This window comes from Nematolebias whitei, chromosome 10 (assembly GCF_014905685.2).
Source record: "Nematolebias whitei isolate Nwh7 chromosome 10, NemWhi1, whole genome shotgun sequence".
NCBI classification, from domain to species: Eukaryota; Metazoa; Chordata; class Actinopteri; order Cyprinodontiformes; family Rivulidae; genus Nematolebias; species Nematolebias whitei.
In genome coordinates, this window is record NC_056507.1 from 18159130 (window position 1) to 18182994 (window position 23865).

The 23865-nt window shown below is 37.5% G+C and overlaps 3 protein-coding genes across 4 annotated transcripts in view; 2 read left to right on the forward strand and 1 right to left on the reverse strand.

Annotated features, from left to right (window-relative positions):
• Positions 1-568, forward strand: part of spty2d1 (SPT2 chromatin protein domain containing 1) — a 5414-nt gene extending 4846 nt beyond the window's left edge. For both annotated transcript variants that reach the window (XM_037682729.1, XM_037682730.1), the window contains 2 exons: positions 110-187; positions 279-568. In XM_037682729.1, coding sequence (XP_037538657.1) covers positions 110-187; positions 279-372 — 172 coding nt within the window. In that variant the 3' untranslated portion in view covers positions 373-568. The remainder of the gene's footprint in view (positions 1-109; positions 188-278) is intronic.
• A 2219-nt stretch (positions 569-2787) lies between these two features.
• uevld (UEV and lactate/malate dehyrogenase domains) lies at positions 2788-6928 on the forward strand. Its single transcript, XM_037682731.1, has 12 exons — positions 2788-2917; positions 3810-3894; positions 3974-4039; positions 4147-4310; positions 4383-4524; positions 4597-4691; positions 4774-4879; positions 5067-5237; positions 5319-5483; positions 6161-6248; positions 6444-6567; positions 6654-6928. Exons 1-12 carry the CDS (start codon positions 2876-2878, stop codon positions 6816-6818), a joined length of 1413 nt encoding a protein of 470 aa, XP_037538659.1. The 5' UTR covers positions 2788-2875; the 3' UTR covers positions 6819-6928.
• A 1994-nt stretch (positions 6929-8922) lies between these two features.
• si:dkeyp-19e1.3 (USP6 N-terminal-like protein) overlaps positions 8923-23865 on the reverse strand; it is a 25936-nt gene continuing 10993 nt past the window's right edge. The window contains exons 2-14 of the mRNA XM_037682732.1: positions 19196-19269; positions 18773-18858; positions 18578-18617; positions 18399-18479; positions 17985-18092; positions 17764-17873; positions 15047-15095; positions 13251-13371; positions 11746-11840; positions 11487-11552; positions 11284-11383; positions 10611-10763; positions 8923-10316 (exon numbers count right to left, since the gene is read on the reverse strand). Coding sequence (XP_037538660.1) covers positions 8923-10316; positions 10611-10763; positions 11284-11383; positions 11487-11552; positions 11746-11840; positions 13251-13371; positions 15047-15095; positions 17764-17873; positions 17985-18092; positions 18399-18479; positions 18578-18617; positions 18773-18858; positions 19196-19261 — 2469 coding nt within the window. The 5' untranslated portion in view covers positions 19262-19269. The remainder of the gene's footprint in view (positions 10317-10610; positions 10764-11283; positions 11384-11486; positions 11553-11745; positions 11841-13250; positions 13372-15046; positions 15096-17763; positions 17874-17984; positions 18093-18398; positions 18480-18577; positions 18618-18772; positions 18859-19195; positions 19270-23865) is intronic.

Consider the following 23865-nt stretch of genomic DNA (forward strand, 5'->3'; position numbering starts at 1 on the left):
TTGTGGGGAGATGGAGTAATTTGTTTGCAAAGTTGTGTAAACGGCATAGTTTCACTAAAATGTTCAACAAAATGTGTATTAAAAGTGTATTTATTGTGCAACTCCTCAGATACAAAGAGGAGAGTGACTATGCACTTAAATTTATGGAGAGCAGCTGGAAAGATATGCAGAGCGAAGAAGCGAGGAGGTAAATAAAAAGTTTTCATACTGCATGTGCATTTGCCACTGCATTTTATTTGTAGTGCTTTAATTCATCATTATCTGCTCTGCCACTTCAGCTTGAGAATGGCCGTTCAGGAAGATCTGGAGGAGGAGAGACGAGAAGAAGAAGAGCTGAAAAGACAGAAGGCCAAGAGGAAAAAACCCAACTGAAGCTCCACTGCTGTTCTGACAAAGTTCCTTAGTGTTGTGTGAATGATGGGACAGTGGTTCTGCAATCTTAATAGTGAAAGCCCAGAATCCACATCAGCACATGTTGGTTTTTTTTTACTACCTGCTGTCCAGATTAAGGAGACGTTCTAGTAAAAGACGACACAAAAAAGACTTTGTACAAGTCATTCAGGCATTAGGTCATAAAGTATATTTAATTTAAAATTTTCTCCTGTTTTGTTAGTTTTTTCCTGGTCCTACAATAGTCCTAATCTGTACAAAGTTGAGCTACAACATCTAAATATGTGAAATAAAACTTTTATTGTTAACGATAACACACAATGACAGGTTGGATTTTTTTCCCCACTTTTTTTAGCTGAGGTTCTTGAATATATTTTCAAACTTCTCTTTTCAGCTTTTCCCTCTTCAGGGGTTGCCACAGCGAGTCATCCTCCATCTCAAACAATTACACATGACTGAGAAATGTGCAGAAAACTTTACAATTTCATATTTTGTGTAAAATCATTTGAATTATATAATGGCATAAAGGATTTAATTGTATTTTTCTGTCAGTTTTTGACTCTTATTATATATGTAATTTGGCTTCCTTAACCTTGACAAGTTTTTTTATTGTAAAAATAGTCAAATATAGTTTTCTTATAAGATGTATATTCATATTTGAGTTTATTTTTCCCTCGTTGCTCACCTACATTGTGAATTGATCACACAGTGGAAAGGATCTTCTAACCACATACCCATAGTTAATTAGTTTCCATGTCAAAATGAGCATTTCAACTTTCTAGAACGTCATTTGTCTTACCCAACATCAACATTTCAGAATATTTCAAATAGCATTCCTCCTAGGACAAATGGTTCCACTCTTATTTGAGTATTGTTTTTCACATGGCTAACATCAGAAACATGGTTCCTACTTAAAGAAACTTGCATTTCACATTTATAGAATCCCATAGTTACAAAAGTGTTCAGTTTTACATGGCCAAAATGATTTTTTTTTTTTTTTCACATTTGAATGTCAACATGTTCTGAATATTAAGGGATTACAAAACACTTAATTGTCTTAGTAATATTTCAATTTCAAATATCCTCGGTATTCATTTGAGCTAGGAAGCTGTAGTTGTGGATATGTTAAAACTGAAAACCTAATGGGGGGGGGGGGAAATGCTTTTTGGAATTTTACTTATATTAAGAATTAAGATTGTTTATTATTATTGTTGTTGATTAAATTGAGATTAAAAATGGGAAGAAAGTCTTGTTACTAAAAATATTTTATAATATTAGGGGGAAAAATATATATTTGCCATACACCTATCCAGCAAATCAATAAAACCGACACTTGGTCATTTTAAAGATTTTTAGAATGTAATGGGTTAAAAAAAAAAAAACATTTCATCTTTCATCCGAGAGACTTCTTCAGTCAGAGGAGCTGTACTGAGCTCAGTTTTATAAATAGCACCTTCTCATAGTAGATCAACCAGTTTGTTGACATTCAAAACTAGCTGGTCACATGCTCAAGCCATCAGCCTAAAAAAATGGCTCGTTAGTGCCTTGATGGCTGCTTGCTATTCACAGGGGGCTGTGATATTACTAACCATAACATTTCTATATATTTTTTTACCTTTTGAACCCATCCAGAGGACCTGATTTTTCTACCTGGATTATTCGTTCAACCTTTATTTATACAGGTTAATGCCACTGAGCCTCGGGGACTCATTTACAAGAGACGCCTGATTTTAATAAAGAGTGATGATAACAACAGACAGTCATAAAGGATGCATACAAATTGAGAATAATAAGTGAAAATAACATGGTGTTAAAAAAGGAGGGAAAAAAACAAAGTTTGTAAGGTGATGTAGAAAACTAAAAACAAGAACATCTGCATTGGTTTTCCCCATGAATTTAGCAGATGCTAGTTGAAGCTTAGAGAAGTCGAGGGCTTCAGATCTTATTGAGCATGCACCAGGATATTTTTAGAATGAGTTTTCATGAGTATAACTACAATTCTGGCGAACATAAAATTATTATTTTATTTTCCATAATGTATTTTAGACATGTCCAATTAAAAATTTTCAATAAAGAGTCTCTTAACTAGGAAGAATGTCAGTTCTGCTTCCTTTAAAGATCTTTCCTTCATACCCTTCATTTCCCAAATACTTGAAAAAGTATTCACCTAAAAAAAAAAATTCAGATCTCTCTTGTAAATGAGATTCCGAGACTCAATGAGATTAACCTGTATAAATAAAAGTTTAATGAAAAAAAAATTTTGTGGAGAGCACTGGTTTGATTAAATGTTAAAACGGCTTGCCATAAAATTACGGTGACAAATGGGCGGAGTTTGACTCGATCGGTGACGTAAGCGCCTTTTAGCTTCCCTTTGGCTGCTCCTTCGAAGTTTGCGGAAGTTTATTTATTGAGCCGAAGTTAAAGAATATCAAAACCAAGAGAGAGTCGAGTGTTTGTTTTGTTCTAATTTTTTGTATCTATATAGATGGATCTGAAACCAGAGAAAATACAGCGGATCCTCGCCAAGGTCAGTCATTTTACAAAAGAGCAACTTGAAAACTCTTAAATTAAAACTAATTAATAAAAGCCGGTTAGCATCGCAGGCTAGTTTATGTTCGTCGCTGCCATTCTCATGTAACTGGCAGAACCAGCTCTGTTTCCTCTACGTCAGGGAGAAAGTCAAAAACAAGATGAACATAATAAAACAAAACTGCTACTTTATACAAGTAATCTGATATGGACTGAAACCAGTTCCTTGGGCTGTTTGACATCGTTTACTTTCAAATGTGAATGTTTTTTTTTAAATCTTGTAATAAAATTTCATTCTAGCTGTAGTATTTGTAAGTCAATACACATGAAAAGGAGTATTTGTTTAATAATAATGCATTATTAAGCCATTTTTGATTTTAAAAAATAAATTCAAAGCAACATGTAAAGTAAAATAATCTGAGCTACTCTGTAAAAACAAATTGTTGAAATTAAACCAATCATATGTGTGTAATAATTTGTATGTACTTGATTTGTGTAAATTATAAACAATATTTTTACTTTAAAATTACTTTAATTAGCTGAATGGCACCTAAATCAGTTAATTTCCTACCAATAATAGATTTGTAATTTGTTAAATGGGGTTAAATTGAACTTGAAAAATAATTCAATAAAGCAGTTTAGGAATAGTAGATGTTAAAAATCAATTGAATTGGGGGCTCATCTCAGAGTAAAGGTGCTTTCAGGATTATATCCAACACAAATGTAAAAATGATCCTGCCAGATTTGCTTTAACAAACAAACAAACAAACAAAAAAAGTCAATCTAAAATTCAACCCTGTTTTTGAGTCTTTAAGTTTCTCTGAAAAAAAAAAAAAAATGCAGAGAAACTTTTCATCCACACAACTTTCAATTGCTTGTTTTTTTTCTAGTACAAGTTTCATGATTTGGCTGTAGAGGAGCTGCAGAAAATCCATCGACTCTTCCCTGAGATGAAACCGTCCACGGGCACATACAGTGAGTTTCTGTGCTCCGTTCACCTCCGTTAAGTTTCACATCCGTTATAAAAAGTGACAGTAATTGTTCTGGATTTCAGCGTTCACTGACAGCAGCCAGAAAGATCTCGTGAAATTAACCGGAGTCATTCCTGTGAAGTACGAAGGTAAGGCTGATGAAATGTCTTCACATTTATTGAAATCTTTATGCCTAATTAAATTACTCCAGAATGAGTATCGTGCATGTTTTAATAGCAGCCCCTCTGTTGCTAAGGTCGCTCCTACAACTTCCCCATCCAGCTGTGGCTTCTGGACTCGTTTCCCTTCACTCCTCCTATATGTCTCCTGAAACCCACCTCTAACATGGTCATCAGAGAGGGCAAGCATGTGGACGCCAGAGGACGGATCCACCTGCCTGGACTCCACACCTGGGACTATGTGAGATATATTTTTTTAAACACACATTTCTGTGCTGACGTCGTCATCAGGTCTTTCTCTGCTCTGCAACAGCCCAAGTCATCAGTTGTTGGTCTTCTGAAGGAGATGAGTGTCAAGTTTGAAGAGGATCCACCGTTGTCCTCAAAGACTGCGGGGGACAACAAAGACCCCCATGAGCTGCTGGCGTTTGTCTCTAATCTCAAGCTCAGTGATGGTGCTTCACTCGCTCGGTGGCTTTTATACTGACGGCCATTAATAAAAGACTAATAACGTTTGTTGTTTTTAGGTGGAGTCGGACATCAGGATCAACAGTTGATGAAAGTTTCAGTAATCGGCGGCGGAGATTTAGGAATGGCATGTGTGATGAGCATTTTATCAAAGGTATTCACCGTTTTATTCAAGGATTTAAGATGTTATAGCTTTAATGGGAAAAAAATCAACGCTTTTCATTTTGTTTTTGCAGTGTAATGTGGATAAACTTGTTTTCATTGACGTTGCTGAAAGCTCCACCAAGGGTGGCAGTACAGACCTAGAGATTTTTAGTGTCCCGCAAGTGGAGGTATCCAAAGGTGCATCACTTTTTTTTTTTTTGGGGGGGGGGGGGGGGTCATGCTGTGACTCTTGTGACTGTACCTCATGACTCATCAAAACGGTGCCTGTCTGAGACAAAATATATGTTTTCTTAATCCTGATAGAACAATATACTTAATCTTTGTGTTTCTGCAAAAACTGATGATGTTTTGGACATTTTGATAGATTTATCAGCTTCGGCTGGCTCCAGGGTTGTTGTGGTAACGGCAAACGCTTGGAGCGGCGAGCAGTCGTATGTCAGCGTGGTTCAGACTAACGTGGATTTGTACAGAAAAATAATCCCAAAACTGGCCCATCTCAGCCCAACTGCTGTAATGCTCATTGCATCACAACCAGGTCAGTAGCAAAAGCAGACACTCCTTTAAAACCCTTTTCTTGCTCTCTTTAAATAAACTTTTTTATTGTTTTTAAATCCAGTGGACATCATGACACATGTTGCCTGGAGACAGAGCGGCCTTCCTCCAACACATGTGATCGGAGCAGGTTGTAATCTGGACTCGGAGCGGCTTAGTTACGTTCTGGATATTAATCTGAATACGCACAAACCTGCATGGGTCATAGGAGAACTATCAGACAACAAAGGTGAGCCAAAGAACAGTTGAATGTTTACACGTGTAAAGTGATAAGAGTACGTGTATGTTTACACAAATGCTTCTATGGAAGCCCTGAAAGGCAAAAAAGGAGAAACACAAAGGGTCAGACTTTGACTCTTCTATAATAAAAAAATCTATTTTCTGAAAAACAACAAAAATGGTTGACTCATCAGTTGATGCTAAAGTTTTAAGCAAACATTTTGCACAATAAGCAGCGTCAGCTACTACTACACCATATTTTATCACAATATGTTAAACGGACTGAATTATAGGATTATTTATGTTTGCTAAGGTCTACGACAGTCATCTTGAATGTGGTTGACTCTAAAGATCTAAAGTTGTAGGTGTACATCCAAGTTGCACTAAATAGATGTAGTGGTTCCTGAGATATTTTGCCAACACACAAAAACATCACTTCCTGCCTTTTGCAGGAATTCAAAATCAAAAAAAGAACTGTTGAAAGATTATATGGACATTGCACAATCTGAATGATTTTTAGCCCATTTCCTTTTTAAGAGTTTCCATTTTTATCTCTTTTGTTAGTCATCCTTGTCTTGTGTTCAGAACTGGTCGAGTTGCAGCACCAGCTAATCTTGTATGTTCTTCACGTGAAAGCTAACTGTTGGTGACGTGTTGTTAAGCCCTTACATGTTTTTGTCCCTGCAGTGTCTGTGATGAGTAACGTTGGGCTGAGCTCCAACGGAGCACTTGAGATCGCACCGGGATCCAGTACTACCAAACCCCTCTTAGACAGGTACTTAAACTACTTTCACCTCACGTTAAAAGATTCAGTTTATGGCTTCAGGACATTTTAATTTAATGAGATGATTAATTTACTTAACATGAAATAGGCACGTTGTTTGTACATTTAAAAATCTTGTTTTAATGAGAAGTTTTCCATTTTAATCAAATGTATTTTTTAATTTATTTCTGACTTTAACGCCTGCAGAGCATTTCAGCTCATAAAAAATCGAGGTCAGAGGTCGTGGTCTGTGGGCCTTTCCACCGCTGACATCACCAACAGCATCTTGACGAATAAGATGAAGGCACACTCAGTCTCCACCTTGGCTCAGGTAGTTTGACCAATTAAAACAACAACCAATTCTAACAGACTCATGTAGTTACATGGATTTTAACCAAATATGTATTTTTTTTGTAGGGCTGGGGTGGCATAGGTGCAGAGGTGTTCCTGAGTCTGCCTTGTGTAATGGGAGCAAACGGATCAACACGCCTGGCTGGAGTATCGCTGGGACAGGAGGAGGACTCGAAGCTCAGAGAAAGCGTCAGCTCTCTCTCAGACCTCATGAGTCAGCTCAGGATATGACTGTTCCGAGGGGTGTGGGAGCTGCTGCTACAAAATGACACGGTTACTCTGGAGTCAACGTGCAATTAAAGTTACTTATTTATATGATGGATGGACAGAATTCATGCCGAAGGTGCAAACAAAAGTAGTTGTAAAGATGTAAAAATAAATAAAAACTTGTTTGTTTTGTAGTAAAACACTAAGCAATTATCAGTTAATTAAACGATCAACATTTTCTCATGTTACACGGGTGATTTTATTTTCTGTGAAATGTATAAAAAAAATAGCAATATTTGCATTTTTAAGCATATAGCTATATATACTTTATCTCAAAATGCAAGGAATTGTTAATCAAGATGTTAACTGGTGATGTATTTAATTTGCAGTACAGGGTGCTGGCTTTAAACCAGTAAAATGCCCCATCAAGTGCAGCTTGTGCATCGGCTTCCTAATGAAAGGTGTTTAAAACATGACTAATTACTTTATGTAAAAACACTTTCCCATAGCTTCAAATGAAGTCACTTGAGATTTGTACATAATGTAGAACATGAATGTGGGTGTGCAATAAAAGTCTGAAAGCGGTATTAGGATTGGCTGATTAACAAAGATGTATCTAAAGCTATTTTTTAACTCTAGTTGCATAAATGTAAAAAAAATTCTAGTCTGAATTTGTCTCCACGATGAAAACCAAACTCAACTTTGATGTGCAGTGATGTGCGATTTTTAGTCTCATCAACCTCCAGCGTGCCCAGACCGCATCATCTTGTGAGTCCATGCAATGCACCATCAGTTTGTCCTTAAGCAATAATTTGCAATTCAATGAAGGAAAACAAGCTGCAAAAATCTGTTTAAATTGGCAAATGTCAGTGCAAAAGACAATACAGATATTTGAACACAATATGGTATAACTTGAACTATATATAAATATATATATATATGGTGAACTATGCATTAGATCTTACAGATATATTAAGGCTCAACTTCTATTAAAGAAAAACAAACATTTTCTTTAAGCAAATGTACATCAAAATCACCGTAATGGCTCTGAAAAAAGACAATAAGCTTTGAATACTTTTGCTGCCTGATCTGTAACAATCTTTTTTCCACAGATGAGCATCATGGTTATTGTTAAAGGCAGAAATTGTTCATCATTAACGGATCACTGTATGGATAAAGAAATACGACTTCAATTTAAAGTTTAAACTCTGTAACGGTCCATCTCTGGCCACTAGATAGAGCTACAATTGTTTTTCCTAACAAAGACTGTGCCACTTATGTTACATTAACTTTTTAATGTTAACACATATGCACAATATATTATTTCTGTACAACCCACAATCACATGTAAAGCAATATGAAAAGGGCTTTGAAAGAAAACAATTTAACACACACACTGCAGAACACACACTGCTAACTGACCTAAGGCATCAATGTTTGGGTTAGTATTTCCATTCATAATGTATTGCACCATTTTTCACCACTGCTGGTAGTTATAACTTGAAGAAATCCTTTTTTAGTTTCACAAACACTTCACATGGCATTAGTGGGGGGGCCTCAGTTGTCAAGTATGAAGCTAAACTTTAAGAGCTGTAATGAGTTTCTCAGAGTTTGCAATAAGCCAGCTCACTGTTTACCATGAAGTCCTGAAAATGGATTTACAAGTTGATTACCTGGCAGCCTAAAAGCCCTTATGTTGCTATACTCAGTGCACCTTGGTAAGCGTGAAACACTTTGTTGGAACAAAATGAAAATAACTAAAGACTGAGCAATGGGGTCTTGTGCAGGTGGCATCAGATAAAGGTTTTTGTCTGCGGTTCTGCATAGCATCAGTCAAAATGAAACCAGTTGTGGTCACATGAGTAACCAAGAGCAGTCTACATATTACAAACGCTCCATGTGGTCAATAATAAAGACATACGTTTGACATCACTTCCCTTACAAAGGGCAAGCAACTGTTAGAGATCTGTTCAGTAGATGTGCATGAAAAGTCCTTTCACTGATGCACACAAAAACCCTTTGACGACCTGAAGAGCTACTGGCCTTTCATCTTGTAGGTGGCTTTGGAAATCAAAGCAATATTAAAGAATCCACCTCACGTTAGCATGAACACAAACATTGAAAGTTATCAAAAAGTTATAGACTTTGGCAGCTTCTGTCCACCAGGAGGAGTCCTACAAAAGTCTGGGCTGGACTGAACCAGGACCACACCTACTGGTGACTGTCCTGAGCACCTGGAGGGACCTGAGGGAGACCTTGTATACAACAAAGGTGCTGGAAAAGCAGAATGGTCTCTGGGGCCTCTGGAAAAATTCTTGGAGTAGACTGGTGATGCAGCTGTGTGTGTGTCTGAACAGGTGGCGGTGGTACACTGAAATGGAACAAGTCTGTCAGCAAAACTGGGTGGAGGAGAGTGAATAATTGAATTCTCCACCCAGCTGTCCTCGCCTCTATATTCTGGCTCTTGAGGCAAGCTGGGGAGAGCGCACATTGCAGTAAGAACAGGGGATGGAGATGGAGGAATGAAGACAGGAGGTGGAGGCACAGGGTAGAAGGTAGGGTCATAGTTTCTGTCAGTGGTATAAGGTGGGACGCTGTGCATGCTGGGATTCTCCTCAGGAGTTGAGGCCAGCAGTCTCTCCACTAAGCGATCGTCGTCATCTGCCTCAGAGAGGTTGTCATACTGGGAGGTGTTGGAAGGCCGTCTGTCTCCCATGGACGCAGGGACGTAGAGGGAAATTGGGAACTTTGTTGGTTTTGCGGGCAGAAGTCTGGGAGAGTAAGATGAGGATGATGTGCAGGCGGAGTGAGGAGGACTTTTTCTCTTTGTGCCATTGACAGAAAAAGGTGGTTTTGGACTCGGTTTGGGGGATGCCTGCATCTGTGTGACCAGTGGTGAGGTTGATAGAGGGGAAGGAGAGCGACGTTGGATATCCGAGCCAGTCGTGGCCCTCAAGGTAGAAGACTCATTTTTCAGAGACCTTTGCTCACTCTGTTCAGGGAAGAAGGGTGGAGGTGGTAAGTCTGGAAGGTCCTTGATTTCCTCTTCAGTCTGCATGGTAATAGTGTCTAAAGCAGAAGGTTCATACGGTGGAGGCCAATCCATAAACTCCTCTTGGGACTCTGGCGTATTTGTTTGGTTCTTGTGATTTTTATCATTTATGCAAACCTCTGGGAGCAAGTCCTTTGTGTTGCTCACCAACCCTACTTTAACAGTGGGCTTGTTTGCTTTAGGGAGTAATGGAGGCACTACACAAGACCTCAGGGAGGAAGGTGTTCCTTGCATCTGGACATCGATGTCCAATGAAGGCGTGTCTGGTCCAGAGAGACTTTTTGAATTCTGGGATTCTGTGGAGGAAGGAGTTTGTTGCAGAGTGGAGCCACCTGTTTGGCAGGTCTCTGTAATGGACTTGTTGTTAGCCTGCAGATTTACTTTGACCTCCACAGGTGAGTCAGACTGCAATGGCACAAGAACTGGTCTCTCCTGACCCAGAGGCTTCTTTGGCAGCTCATCCGACTTGGCTAAAAAAATCCAAACAAAGCAACAACAAAAAAAAGTTAATAGATTTCTAGTGTATTTTAAAAAGTCCAACAAATTACACTTGTCACATGAGATAGTAAATGTAAAAGATGTCACTTTGGTTACTTATATCTCAGATATTCTTTAATTTTTGTCACATTTTCAGAACTTTCTCATAATTATGCAAAAAGAAAAAGAAAAAAAAAGTTTTACAAATTTTTAAGAATCAATGCTCTTCAAAGTCTTTCAGGAAAAAAACAGGTTAATGAATCAAGAAATAAAAACTCCTACTGCACCTGGAGGAGGTTGATCCAGTTTTTTACTGCGCAGTTCTGACATTGAAGCCTGTAAATGTTCAATCACCCCATCGTCAGAAAAGAGGAAAGAATTAGCCATCTGCTCCTGAAGAAACTCCCTCAGGTCCTCCAACTGAAACTTCATCAGGCGCTCTGATTACAGACATAAAGCAAACATCAAGAAGGATAAGCATCACTTCATTTATGGAATATAGTGAACTACAAATTAGAGCTGGTTTGCCAATGATGGTAATTTAATTTTACGATTAAAAAGGCAAAAAACTGGAACATTTGTTCTGTAGTTGAAGACGTTTTGAATTCCATCCTGGGAGTTAAACTTCTCAAGTCAAAACTGGAGAGTGTGGACTTCCAAGCTTTAAGCTGCACGAGATGCTTTGATGTGCAGGATAGCTTGCACAACAACATGAAACACTGTCAGTGCATCCAATGAAAAGTCAGCTCTCCATTTTTCTCCTCAGCAACTACCGCTCTTATTATGTAAGCCATCCAGCGAAGATGCAGCCGACTGAGAGGAGGTGCGTGGTGAAATCCACACAGTAACGCTCAGTGGTGTAGCAACAGCCAGCATTGCTACATCTGGGCCACAGAGTGACTTGCTTGATTTAACACAGCACAAGTGGAGACAATTTACGGTAAATGGCTTTGTTCTCACTTTTGTGTAACTTGAGGATTGTATAGGCCATAGCAGTTAGTATCTTCTCTCCTTCCAATATGTAGATATCCCATAAACGTAATGTGAGAGTGAAAGGGGTCTGTTAGATAAAAAATAAACAGTCAATATAAAAAAAAAAATGGCAAGATGTGGCAATTCATTCTGCTCAGGTTGAAAAGGCCTTAAAAAATCTTAGTACTCACTCTGTCAATAAAGCACTGGAGAAACCATTTGGTGGTGTAAATCCCTGTTGTCATCTGCTCTTTGTCCTGTGGAGGACAAGGAACAAGGAGCTGATTTTGTGAGAAGCTGCTCCTTGAAGTTTGTTTTAGCTAGACATCACTTTCTAAATAATCTTGGATTAACAGTAACATCCTCTTCATGTGGCCCAACGTGTTCAACATAAGTAATGAACATCATATGATGAGCAGCAGCGCTCGAGCATCAGTACTGTTAACTCACCAGGTGTTTCTTCAGCTTGGGCAGCATACTGGAGAGGATGAGTTCGTGGTGAGCCTGGAAGCGTTGCAGCTTGGGAAATCCAGGGATAAAAAACCCTAACAAAGATTAAAAGGGAAATTAAATTAAAACCAATAGATTAGAAATGCTGACAATGTGTGTGGTGGTTGAAGCTGAATCTACAAATAATAGATTAAAATAAACAATTTAATCTCAAACCACGTCTCATTTATCCTTTTTTATTGTAAGTAAGTAAACTTTATTTATATAGCACTTCATGGATAAAAATCACAAAGTGCTTTACAGAAATGCAGATACAGGCTTAAAATAAAACAAAAATAAGAGCAGCTGATAAAAACAGTAAAACATTTAACTAAAAGCTTGTCTGAATTAAAATGTATTGAGTTGCTTTTTAAAGGACTCAACAGAGACGGCCACACGAAGAGACAGGGGCAGGGCATTCCACAGTCGGGGGGCTACAGTCTGAAAGGATAGGACACCCCAAGTTTTAAACCGGGTCTTAGGGACCTTTAGGAGGTTCAGTGCTAAAGACCAAAGGCTGCAGGCTGGAGAATAAGGAGTCAACATTTCAATGATGTACTGGGGGCCTGTCCATTTAAAGCTCTAAAAGTCAAAACTAAAATTTTAAAATTAATTCTAAATTCAACAGGTAGCCTGTGAAGAGAAGATAAAACTGGTGTAATGTGACCTCCTATTAGTTCCTGTTAAAAGCCTTGCAGCAGCGCTCTGGACCAACTGAAGACGAGCGACAGCAGATTTGCTAAAACAAGTAAAAAGGGAATCACAATAATCTAAACGAGAAAAGATAAAAACATGAATGATCATCTCCAGGTCAAATTTGGATAACATTACCCTCAATTCAGAAATATTGCTCAAATGATAAAAGCAGTTTTTTACCAGAAGCTTTAAATGTTTGTGTAAGGACACGGACTGGTCGAACAGAACACCGAGGTTTCTGAGGCTCAGCTGAGAAGAGGAGCCCAGAGAACCAAGTGTTGCTTGATCCAAGGAACTTTCTGTTCAGGAGCAACGATCAGGCTTTCAGTCTTGTTAGAATTTAACTGAAGGCAGTTTTTAGCTAGCCATGCCTTAATATGGGAAACACAGTTTACTAATTCAGCTAACTTGTGTAATTTTGCATCATAGAAGGAACAATACAGTTGAATGTCATCAGCATAGAAATGGTAAGACACATTATTGAAGCTACTGATAATCTTTCCAAGGGGGCTGAGGTATAAAAGAAACAGAATAGGATCTAAGACTGAACCCTGAGGAACACCATACAATAACGGAGTGGTCTTAAGACTGTATGTTATTCACACACATGGAAAAAAGGTTCTGTTGCTCAGATAAGGGGAAAACCACTTAAGAACAGTTCCAGAAACTCCTAACTCATTTTGCAGTCGATATAGCAGAAATTTGTGGTCGACTGTAATCCTTTTAAAGACTTGAATCAGCTTTTGTCTACCGCTCTTCCTCTGTCTCACCATGCATGGAATGCTTGCTGTTGGTGAGGAGCTGAGATAAAGCCCAGAAGGCATCTTCCTCATTCAGGTACATGAGCAGGATGGCAGCAATCTGACTCATGCCCTGGCAGTAGCTCACCTCCTGGTAAAGATAGATGACAACAAAGCTCAAGGTAAACAAAATAGCCCATGCTCTAATAAATTATAGTCATTTGTATTTGCCTAAGTGTTATGTAGGGTATGTAGTGTATGTCTAATGTAATCTGAAGTCAGATTATGAAAGTGTGTGGTTTTAGTGTGCTTGAGACGCAGCAGCAACATTTCTCCTGTAAACACCTTTACCCAAAACAGTTAGCCACAAACACATTCTCAGTATAGTCATGTTTTAAACTTGAATTTATGCCAAGCTGACTTCAGAATAATTCACTTGTGTACACTAAACTAGCCCTAGGCTAACATAGATGCACAGACACACATGTAGTATTTGTCCATATTAAGGCAAATTTACTTTGCAAAAAGAAACAGACATTCAAAAGTATCCTTTCAAGGAAGTACGGTAAATATAATTGGGGTTAAAGAGAGGTTAAACAACACATATTTCACATTCCTCTTTACCGTCACATACGTGAAAAACACAAACATCCCTTCTCTACTTCTGCTTTCCTCTTTTGGCTCTCCTACTGACCCAATTTCTTTTGAGCACTTTGAGGAGAGGGGAAAAAGGAAAAAAGGGGGAAACACATGCCCATTTCCTCTGGCTCAAACCTTTCTGCCACAGAGGAATGACTACTGAATTTAGAAAGAAAATCCCCATCATGTACGAGTGTAGGTTAGTATTCTGTTCAACAGTGTTTTATTATAAGTGGTCATATTACAAATCTGCTTTTTCTTAATTTTTGTGAACATTCTGCCACATTTTAACCAAAACTGTGTAAATTTGGTGAACAAATAGTCCAGGATTTTTTTTTTTGTTCACTCATATTAACCCTAATAGCACATTAAAGTATTTTTGTCAAGCAAACAGCAGTTAAGATTACTATAAGAAATATTTATTCAGTTTAATAAATAAAAAAAGTTGAATTACTTACTAAATTGTCTTGTTATACATCTAAAAGCATTTAATCACAATGTGACTTTTTTATCTGCACACAGGCCAGAAGATTTATCAAAGAAAGAAGAAACACCCTTTTTGTGCCTCAGTCTCTCTTTTAATCTTACTTGGGCCCACTGGAACAATCTAATCGAACTATGGTGGATACATGAGGTCTTTTCAAATAAAACAAATTGTGGTTTTCAAAAACAATATTAAAAATGCAAAATTACAAATAAAAATTAGGACATGCAGACGATACTCAAAAGATGATTAAAAACCTAAGAGCAAAAAAAAGGGCTCACATAAAAACAAAAAAAACAAACAAACAGGTAATGCTCTGGATTGTTTTTAATTAAGAAAGACTAATACACTATAATTATTTGAAGTATACAGACGAGCTTAGTTTAACAATGTGAACATGAATGGGGGATCACCAATATTCTGATTGTAACACTCGGATGCAGCACCTTCAGGCTGAGCCACAATCATAAATAAAAGATCTCACCCGAGGCTCTGAACTATAGTGAGAACAGATTGGGGGTGGGGGGGGGGGGGTATGCCTGGCCTGCTCTCTGCTGTACAGAAACCAGCAGAATGGATGAACTACCGGTAAGAGCTGTTGTGCCACAAACGTTCTTTTGAAAGGCGGGTGTGCACAAAACTTTTTCATATTATGCAACGTTGCATTAGGAATGTGCACATTTTTCCACACACAAAAACGTACCGTGTTGTAGACAGAGTAAGCTGCCAGCACATGAAATAGAGCTTGTTGCCTGAAGAATGAACAAAAAAAAAAAATCAGAATGAAAAATAAAAAACAGTTAAAAACAGGGATCTGATTCCTGAACAATAAATATGCAAGTATTCAAAGAGGATCCTACAAAACTATTTTAGGGAATCAACAGTTTAAAGTAATCAGTCAGCAGCATTTTAAAAAGAATCTTTAGCTCTGTTTATATATCTATAAGCAGATGTTGCACAAAAAAATCATTTACATTATATTATAAATATATACATACATATTATTATCATGGTGAAAGTTACTAATAATATCCTCATGGCCTCTGACAATGGACAGGTGTCTACACTGGTCCTGTTAGATCTCAGTGCTGCATTTGATACAGTTGATCACAATATTCTACTACAGAGACTTTAATATGATATTGGGATTACAGGAACTGCTCTAAACTGGTTTAATCTATCTGATAGATTCCAATTTGTAAATGTAAATAATGAATCTTCTTCATACACCAAAGTTAGCCATGACGTTCATCAGGGTTCAGTGCTTAAACTATATGCTTCTATTAGGTAACGTTATTAAACAGCATGGGATAAAGTTTCATTGTTATGCTGATGATACACAGTTATATTTGTCCATGAAACCCAATGAATCCAATCAGCTACTTAGACTATGTGCATGTCTTAAAGACATAAAAACCTGGATGACCCTAAATTTTCTGCTTTTGAATACAAATAAAACTGAGGTTTTGGTTTTTGGACCTGAGCACCTTAGAAATATTTTTTTCAGTCTTTTGCCCTCCTTGGATGGCATTAATCTGGCCTCCAGTTCTAATGTTAAAAATCTTGGTGTTATTTTTGATCAGGACATGTCTTTTATCCCCCACATTAAAATCATTACTAGAACTGCCTTCTTCCACCTGTGTAATATTACTATAGTTAGGGTTGGCTTGTTATGCTGCTATAGGCTTTGACTACTGGAGGACAAACTTACCTCATTTCCTTAAATGAATTGTTAAAACTGAATAATTTTCATTTGATACTATTACTATCTTAACGTGATTCTCGACCTGCCATTGTGTATCTATTCCTCCTTCCTGTTCAAACCCAGCCAGTCAAAGCAGATGACCACTTGTCCTGAGCCTCGTTCTGCTAAAGGTTTCTTCCTCATGGGGGAGTTTTTCCTTTTCCACTGTTGTCTTTGTGTTTGCTCAAGATGAGAGTTCTGTGATGGAGTTAAATTCAAAGCAGTCTGCTCCTCAGATAAATAATGTTAACTTAATTTTTATATATATGAATGTTCCTGTTCAGTGCCCTGAGATGACTTCTGTTGTAACTTGGCACTATATAAATAAACTGAATTGAATTGAATATACGCTTCCAAAGCTCACATCTTTTATACGGTTTCCATAACTGGAGAGTGTGGCTTTGTTCACCTGATTACATCTGGAGATTTAACAGTTTCAGACAGTGAGCACAAGGCACCCATTGTGTTTGTATAAATGTGTGTGAGCAGGGCATTAACAAATATAATATAGAGAGGATGTCTCCCCTCCAGGCCTCCATAATAAAAACATGTCCTAATAGACAACGGCAGAGACAGGAAAGGCGCTTTAAATAGCTGTCAGTGTCTCTGTGTGAGTAAGACAGCTGTGGACTGGCAGGGACAGAGCACAGCGGAGCAGGATGAATTAGTGTTTTGGTTTGTTTGGGCTCAGTGGCTTTGAATCGAAGGGGAAGTACATCACAAAGAGAAAGAAAAGATCTCTCTAAAACACTTGAGATATGCTAAGTAGCTTCTCAACAACTGTCCCAGACACATGCAATATTTGTTCAAGACGATTGTGTTTTGAAGGTTGTTTAATGTATTTTTAATGTATCCTGATGCATGCTCAATTTATTTGTTATGATATTATATATATATATTTATGGTATGGGTATTTTTAATGTAATTAGTTTTACACATTTGTTTGTTTCAGTGTTATTTTGCACACATGTACCGGTACTTTTGATAGTGTAGGTCCCGTTTGAATGCCATTTCCTGTGGGGCTTTGTGCATCGACAGGAAGGCTAATAAAATGCTGAGAGAAGGAAACCACCACTCTGCTTTTGTGCAAGTGTGTAATGTGTGTGTGGCTACTTCAAGGTTTAGATCAGAGGTCACACCCTGCAGGAGTCTCAGCGAGTCAAATTTGTACATGTGTTGAGTACCAGAAAACAAAAGCATCTTATCTAACATGCAAGCAGTCAGGGGAAAACTAATTTAGGGAAAAAATCTAAACAGTAATGATGTTTGTGTGTTTGGAAAAATCCCTAAGACGGGTGCTTAAGATAACAGAATTTCTAGGGTGGGTCTCAAAGCAAATACATAAATGGTTGACCAACGAGGCATTACTGGAAGATAAACTACACAAATCTGTAAGTCAGTGACATAATCTGTTGATGTAGTAGTAACTACAATAGCCCTGAGCTCCGCACTGAACTTTCTAGACATAAATGAAGATATTTAAAGTTTATGAATCTGAGATTCTTGATGTTCACCAATGTTGAAATATTTATAATTAAACAAAAGGATTTAGAGTCTGATAGCTGTGGGACTTATATATTAACAATGGATTATAGACATTTTTCTGTTTGGACAGTCTCACGGTATTGATCTCCTGTTAGCAATATTGAAACGTATGCTTCTCCATCAGAACTCACTTGACTCCAAAGCGATCCATGAACATGATGTGGTTCCTGAAGGTTCTGTTGACATCCAGGTCTATCTGCTTGATCTCTGTTGAGAAGCTACGAGCTTGCTGCTTCATTTTCTGGGGAATGGACGTCACAACTATTGCAAAACTAGGCAGCAAAACTAATTTAAACTTTTATATAATATTTAAAGATCACTAGCTATTGTTGTCAATGAAAAAATGTCGTACCTCATATTTTCCTGTATTTTCTTGCTTAACTTTTTCTATGTCCAAAAGCAAGGCCCAAACTTGGCCTCTCAACTGGAGAGGTATACCTTTAAACACACGCTTCACCAACTGAAACATAAAAGACAAATAAAAGGGACATAAAGAAACGTCAACACAAGAGGCAGGGATTCAAGTATAAATGCTGCAATATGGAGAACAGTCTTAACTCTTGAAGGGCTAGAACTCATTACTTGTATTCATATTTTTGTTTCAAGTCCCCAGAGCACAGAGGGGAAGGAAAAAATAGCTATTCCTAAATTAGGAATGGAAAACAAATTAAATACAGAAACAGAAATATAATTTGACATAACAGATCAGGAAAAACGAGGCTAAATTGAGGAAGCGTATTTGTGTCTTACGACAGGCACTGCCAACCTTTTCACTGTTCTTGTACTTGTCCCATTTCTTCACCATCTTCAGCCATTTTTGAACTCGTTCAATATCCTGGTGCTTTTGCTAGGAAGAACAAACAGAGACAAACAAATTGTCCACTACAGAAATAGAGAAAATGGAAATGCATTGCACAAACACACACACAAACAACCTGTCCTTACCTTCTCTTCAAGTGCAGTAGGTGTTGGGAGTTCTTCCTCACTGGAGCAAAAACAAATACAAAATAAATTAATGATGTAAACATTGTGTTTAATAGTCACTTTGATCATTACCATATGAGAATAGTGAGAGGCATAAAGACAGAGGACAGAAACACAGATACAGATACTACTTGTAAATACTTCAACATAGCTTACTGCAGGAAGCCGAAGCGGTCCGTGACTTTATAGATGTTGTAGTTGGCATCCTCCCATGGGTCAATGTTAATACCATCTTGTCTGCCCTAAAACATCAGATAATACAGATTGAAAGTATTAAAAAAAAAAAAATCTGTCCCTTCCTTGCGCTTCAGCACATACAATTTGAAATGTTGGAATTTATATCAAAACAAGAACTAATATATATTACTAATCCTTATAACTCAAAGCAACAAAGTTAAGAGATTCAGTAAAATTAGGAAATATATTCATGAAAGTACAAAAAAACATAACTCTCAGTTTTGTAGGATTTTTTCTTTCCAGTTTACAAGCAGAACAGCTTTAGAATGACCATGTTCATGACCAAACCAGGGCCACAAATGTTTTCACTCATGATGATTGTAGTCCTGTAGACCTGCTTACCTTGTCATATTTAGAGATGATTTCAGCCCGTTCCTCTTCTATCAGTGCATCTATATCTTTCTTCATGTCAAAGTCTAGGAAGAGGCAGATAAACAGGCTGTCAATAATCATCACAATCAGTGTAAACATCACTAATGTGATCTAAATATCTACTTTAGAAGACATTGTAACCAGGACCTTTTCTTCCATCACTAGCATGGATAAAGCGCAAGATGAAAGAAACAAAAGATGACACTGACTTGTTTAAATAAAACACACATAACTGTGACATACTCAGACAGTTGATAGGGAAGCCCTTGAGACATTCTCACCAGATTTATTTTAATGACAGAACGTGTTGCGGTGCACAGAACAAATATCACTGGAGGAACTAAACCACAGTCACCATATGGACAGAACGATGATTTAGCCTCTGCTCAAGACTAAACTCTTTCCCACACGAGTATGTGACGATGGTTTATCTTGAACCAAGAAGATAGCATTTATGGTCAAATCTTTGGTTTCAATGAAGAACAACCAATACCATAATTAGGAATTTAACAATTGTGTAGCCCTACTCATATCACTTAGCCAACATAAAACACCAAAGGAACAGTCATTTGAAAAAATTTACAAATCTGACATCAAATGCTAAAGCCTGGATAATATGCTACAGGCATGCTGAATACTTTAAGGAGACGTACCAATTTATAAGCCACAGAACCTTATGTTTACAAATTATTTGTTTATTGTGTTAAACTGAGGTTCAATACTCAGAATGAATCAGTTGCTTCAAACAATAACCAAACAATTTTCAAATAATATTCACCATTCTAGTGTGATTTCATTTAGTCAACGTGATTTGGCTTTTTGACACTTCAAAGCAGTTCTGGGTTTGAACTGTCAAAAATGTAACTTGTAAATCCATCTCATCAGCCTGAGTCGACCAGTTTAGATTAATCCCCAAAACATCCATTATAAAGGTTGAGGGAATCTCGTCAAATAATTTGTGCAGTGAAGACTTTATACACAAGCCATCACTGTAACTCCTACTTTCCATCCTTAGGACACACAGGGTGTGCACAGGGTTTCTTCTTTCGGCTGCTCCCTTCCTCAGGGGCCACCACAGTGAACCAACTTGAAGACTTGGCTGTTTTTACACCGGATGCCCTGAGAATTATTCTTGTTCGTTTTCTGACTTAGACAAATTTAACATTACATTAATCAAGTAGGTTTAAGTAAAAACACTTGAATTTCTACTGAAAAATAAAAGTGGTATGTACAAACCATACTTGTTTATTCACTATATTTGAGGTTTAGTTATAAATAGTAATATGAAATATGACAAAGTGAGAAATATGAGGGTATTTTTTCTAGTATGTGTATGTGTGTGTGAACAGTCAGAACATGTATGCACTAGCATGAAGAAGGAGAAGACCTGAGGTTTGTTCTCCTTTTTGCACTACGTAACCCTGACCTGACCAGTTGGACTCTAGATTTCTGTGATCTAATGTTTTTTAGCAGCTTGGCTCAGGGAAAGAAAAGCATCACCTCTAAATTTGCCATATCAGCACTTCAGAGGGGTGTTTGGATGCAGAGAAAATACTAGCTACATTTACCAAAACATGTATGAGTTAAAAATATGTACAAAAACCTTAAGCAGTCTCACTTTTTTGACTGTTAGCTACCATCTGAAGTTTATTTTAAACTACAATTTAGGGAACTAAAACAGTGCTGCACAGCTAAAAGCTGTCATGGCAGATTCAAGCTAAGAGCATAAGTAATAGTAGATCTGGTTTATTGCCATGCCAACAACAATAGTTGCATCATGGCAATGAGGTGTAATAAACAAGCATACATTTGTCTTTAAACAAGAAATTAAAGTTTTAAATCAATATTTCACAGAAGTTTAGGAATTTTTTGTGACACAAAAAACTTTTCTATGTCGTTTTGACAATTAACACCGTTGCCTTGATTCAAGCTAAGAAAAGCAAGACGACTTTGATTTGAATGCATGGCGAGAAACAAAAACGCATTCAGAAATCTGAATAACTTTTAATGATCAGTTCAAACTATCCTGACTCGTGCTCAATAATCCAGGTTGAAAAATCCAACAAAGTTAAGTCACAGTTTGTTTTTGTTGAAACGTTTCATCTATTAAATTTAAACATTTAAGAAACCGTCCAGAGGACCCGACTTAACTTTGCTGGATCAGTTCAAACGTTATTGTTTGAAAGGTTTTTAAAGCTGAAAGGCAGCAAGGTTTACTTCAGCCCCTCTCAGTAACGTTCGATTTGACAAGCGAGTACGTAGCTACAAATGTTGTGCTCACCATTACTGATGATTTGCCAGCTGGGGCAGCATGCATTTCTGACATGGCAGGCACAAACAGGTGGGAGAACACCTGCTATTTCAAACAAAGACCCTTCAGTTTTCCCTAACACTCGTATGCTTTGTTTCACTATGGGATATTTCTGTCTGAACCGACTTCCCCAATATAATGAGCTCTCGTGGCTGAAACAGCTGCCACACAGACAAAGTCATCAAAATCAGACATTTATTCACATTTAATTACATTTGTGTTGATTAAGACCCACAAGTCATATCTTAGTCAAAACAACTGACTCACTTCGATGTTGAGGTTTTTATTTATTTCTACAATGTCCCTTTTCTTCTCAGATGCTTTCAGTCTTTCAATGTAATAATTTAAACTTTTGAAAAAGTTGTCTGTAAGATGCTGTTTCTAACCCGTCTCCACCATGTCTGTCAGGATAAAGAGAAGATGCTTGGCATGAACTCCCAGCTGCAATGTAAAGTAAAAGATGAAGCAATATGCCAAAAAAATTGTCTGGCACCTTACAAATGCCGTCTCTCAGGGCGTGTGGGTATCTAAAATTGCCACAAAAATCACCTCTTTACACCAAAATTGATAAAGATTACAATAAAAGCCACTTGTTTTTGTTTTTAGCCCATTTACTTCGTTGGAAGGCTTCTGGGTTAAACATTAGACAGAACTTTTATATGAATTTCTATTTGTGCAGAATCTTTTTTAGGAGCTTTAATTTTCGTTTTTTATATAAATACGAGTATGTTAAAATGAAATGATTCTATACCAAGGTTCAAGCTCAATAATCCAGGTAAAAATCTAACAATGTTCAGTCAGGTCATCTTGGCAGTGTCTTTTTTTGCTGAGACGTTTCGTCCTTCATCCAAAGGACTTCTTCAATCTGAGGAGCCCCCAAACAAACAGAGTCCCACTAAATGATTCTATGATAGCCTTGTGATGGACTGTAAACATTTTGTGTATATAAAACTTCTAAAATGATCATATATGACACTCTTATCTGTTTTATTATTAGGGAAACTATACAGCATTATTTTTCATCTGACTACACTTTTCATACCCAAAGTTAATCATTTTGTCACAATATAAAAACAAAATGACCAGAAATTTATATAAACAGCCCAAGTAAAACATGACTTACTTACTTCAAGGCTATTTCTGATGTAAAAATGTGCTTCTTTTTTTTCAATTCAAACATCACTGGAGCTGCTTTGAATCCCTGTGCATTTGGTAAATCACTATAAAAAGGCTTATGTTTTTGCCATATGTCCTCATGCTTACTTCCTGTGTTGAGTCTTCAGAGTGCCGATACTATTGTTTTGCTATTAGACAAAAAAGGAAACGTGTGGCCACCCCTTCAATGACTGGTTTAGTAAGAGATGCAACCAGCTGTGTTCTCCCACCTAAATCCTTTTTTGACCAGCAATGCTTGAAAATGCCCAGCCATAGCAAATAAAGGTGTGGTTAAAAACCACAATGTGCATTCAGCTTATGTGAATTCCACTTGACTCATAAGCAAAATAATCAGGGAAAAGGAGAAGCAAATGGATAGCTGTTGTGGTTAGCTCATTGAGACTTACTTTAAACAGCAAACTGAGGAAGCTAGTAGTTGGAGATCTTTGTGTGGAACAGATGGTAGCAAGTGGGCGACAGTGAACAAACCGAAGAGGAGGTTACTGAGTGGGAGAGAGCTCTCACAAATTTCACGTGTAAGAGGTGTTTATAAAGAAACAACAAAAAACTGACAAACGGCCTTATGTTTATACAGATGACATAAAGTGCATTTAAATATACTAAAAGTGCACCAAAACACAACTTTCTTATAGGGCTAAATGTTGACAGCCTGGCTGCTGACAGGATAGAAGACTTTGAACCTGAGGCTTAGGTGACATCATTTCCTGTTATGACATAGAGCTCTAAATTGAGCTTGTGTATATAAGATCTCACTGCCTTGTTGAAACCACAAACAGCTTGCAAAGCATTCTGAGTCACATACAGCTAAATGCAAGGTTGTGAGCAGAAATGGTACAGTAAAAACTTATTTTCCTGATTTGGCATCAAAATGAAAGTTTTGCATACCTGCATAGTGTCTAACAGGTACAACCAAGACATTGTGAATAAAAGAAATGTAAATGGGTGAATGGTTGGCTTAAAAATGCTCAACAAGCTTATAAAGAAGGCTGGTTCAGTTCTGGGGACTCCTCTAGAGCCTTTGGAGATGATTGTACAAAGAATGATTCTTCATGAAATGAAGAACATTACAGACAACACTGCACCATCTTCATCAGACTGTCATACAACAATAAAGAGTGTCTTCAGTGTAAGACAGACCGCTATAAGAGATCCT

Coding starts and splice junctions, on each gene's coding strand:
- uevld (XM_037682731.1), top strand. CDS start 2,876: ATGGATCTGAAACCAGAGAAAATACAGCGGATCCTCGCCAAG. Junction 2,918..3,809: donor TACAGCGGATCCTCGCCAAG/GTCAGTCATTTT, acceptor TTTTTTTTCTAG/TACAAGTTTCATGATTTGGC. Junction 4,880..5,066: donor GCAAGTGGAGGTATCCAAAG/GTGCATCACTTT, acceptor ACATTTTGATAG/ATTTATCAGCTTCGGCTGGC.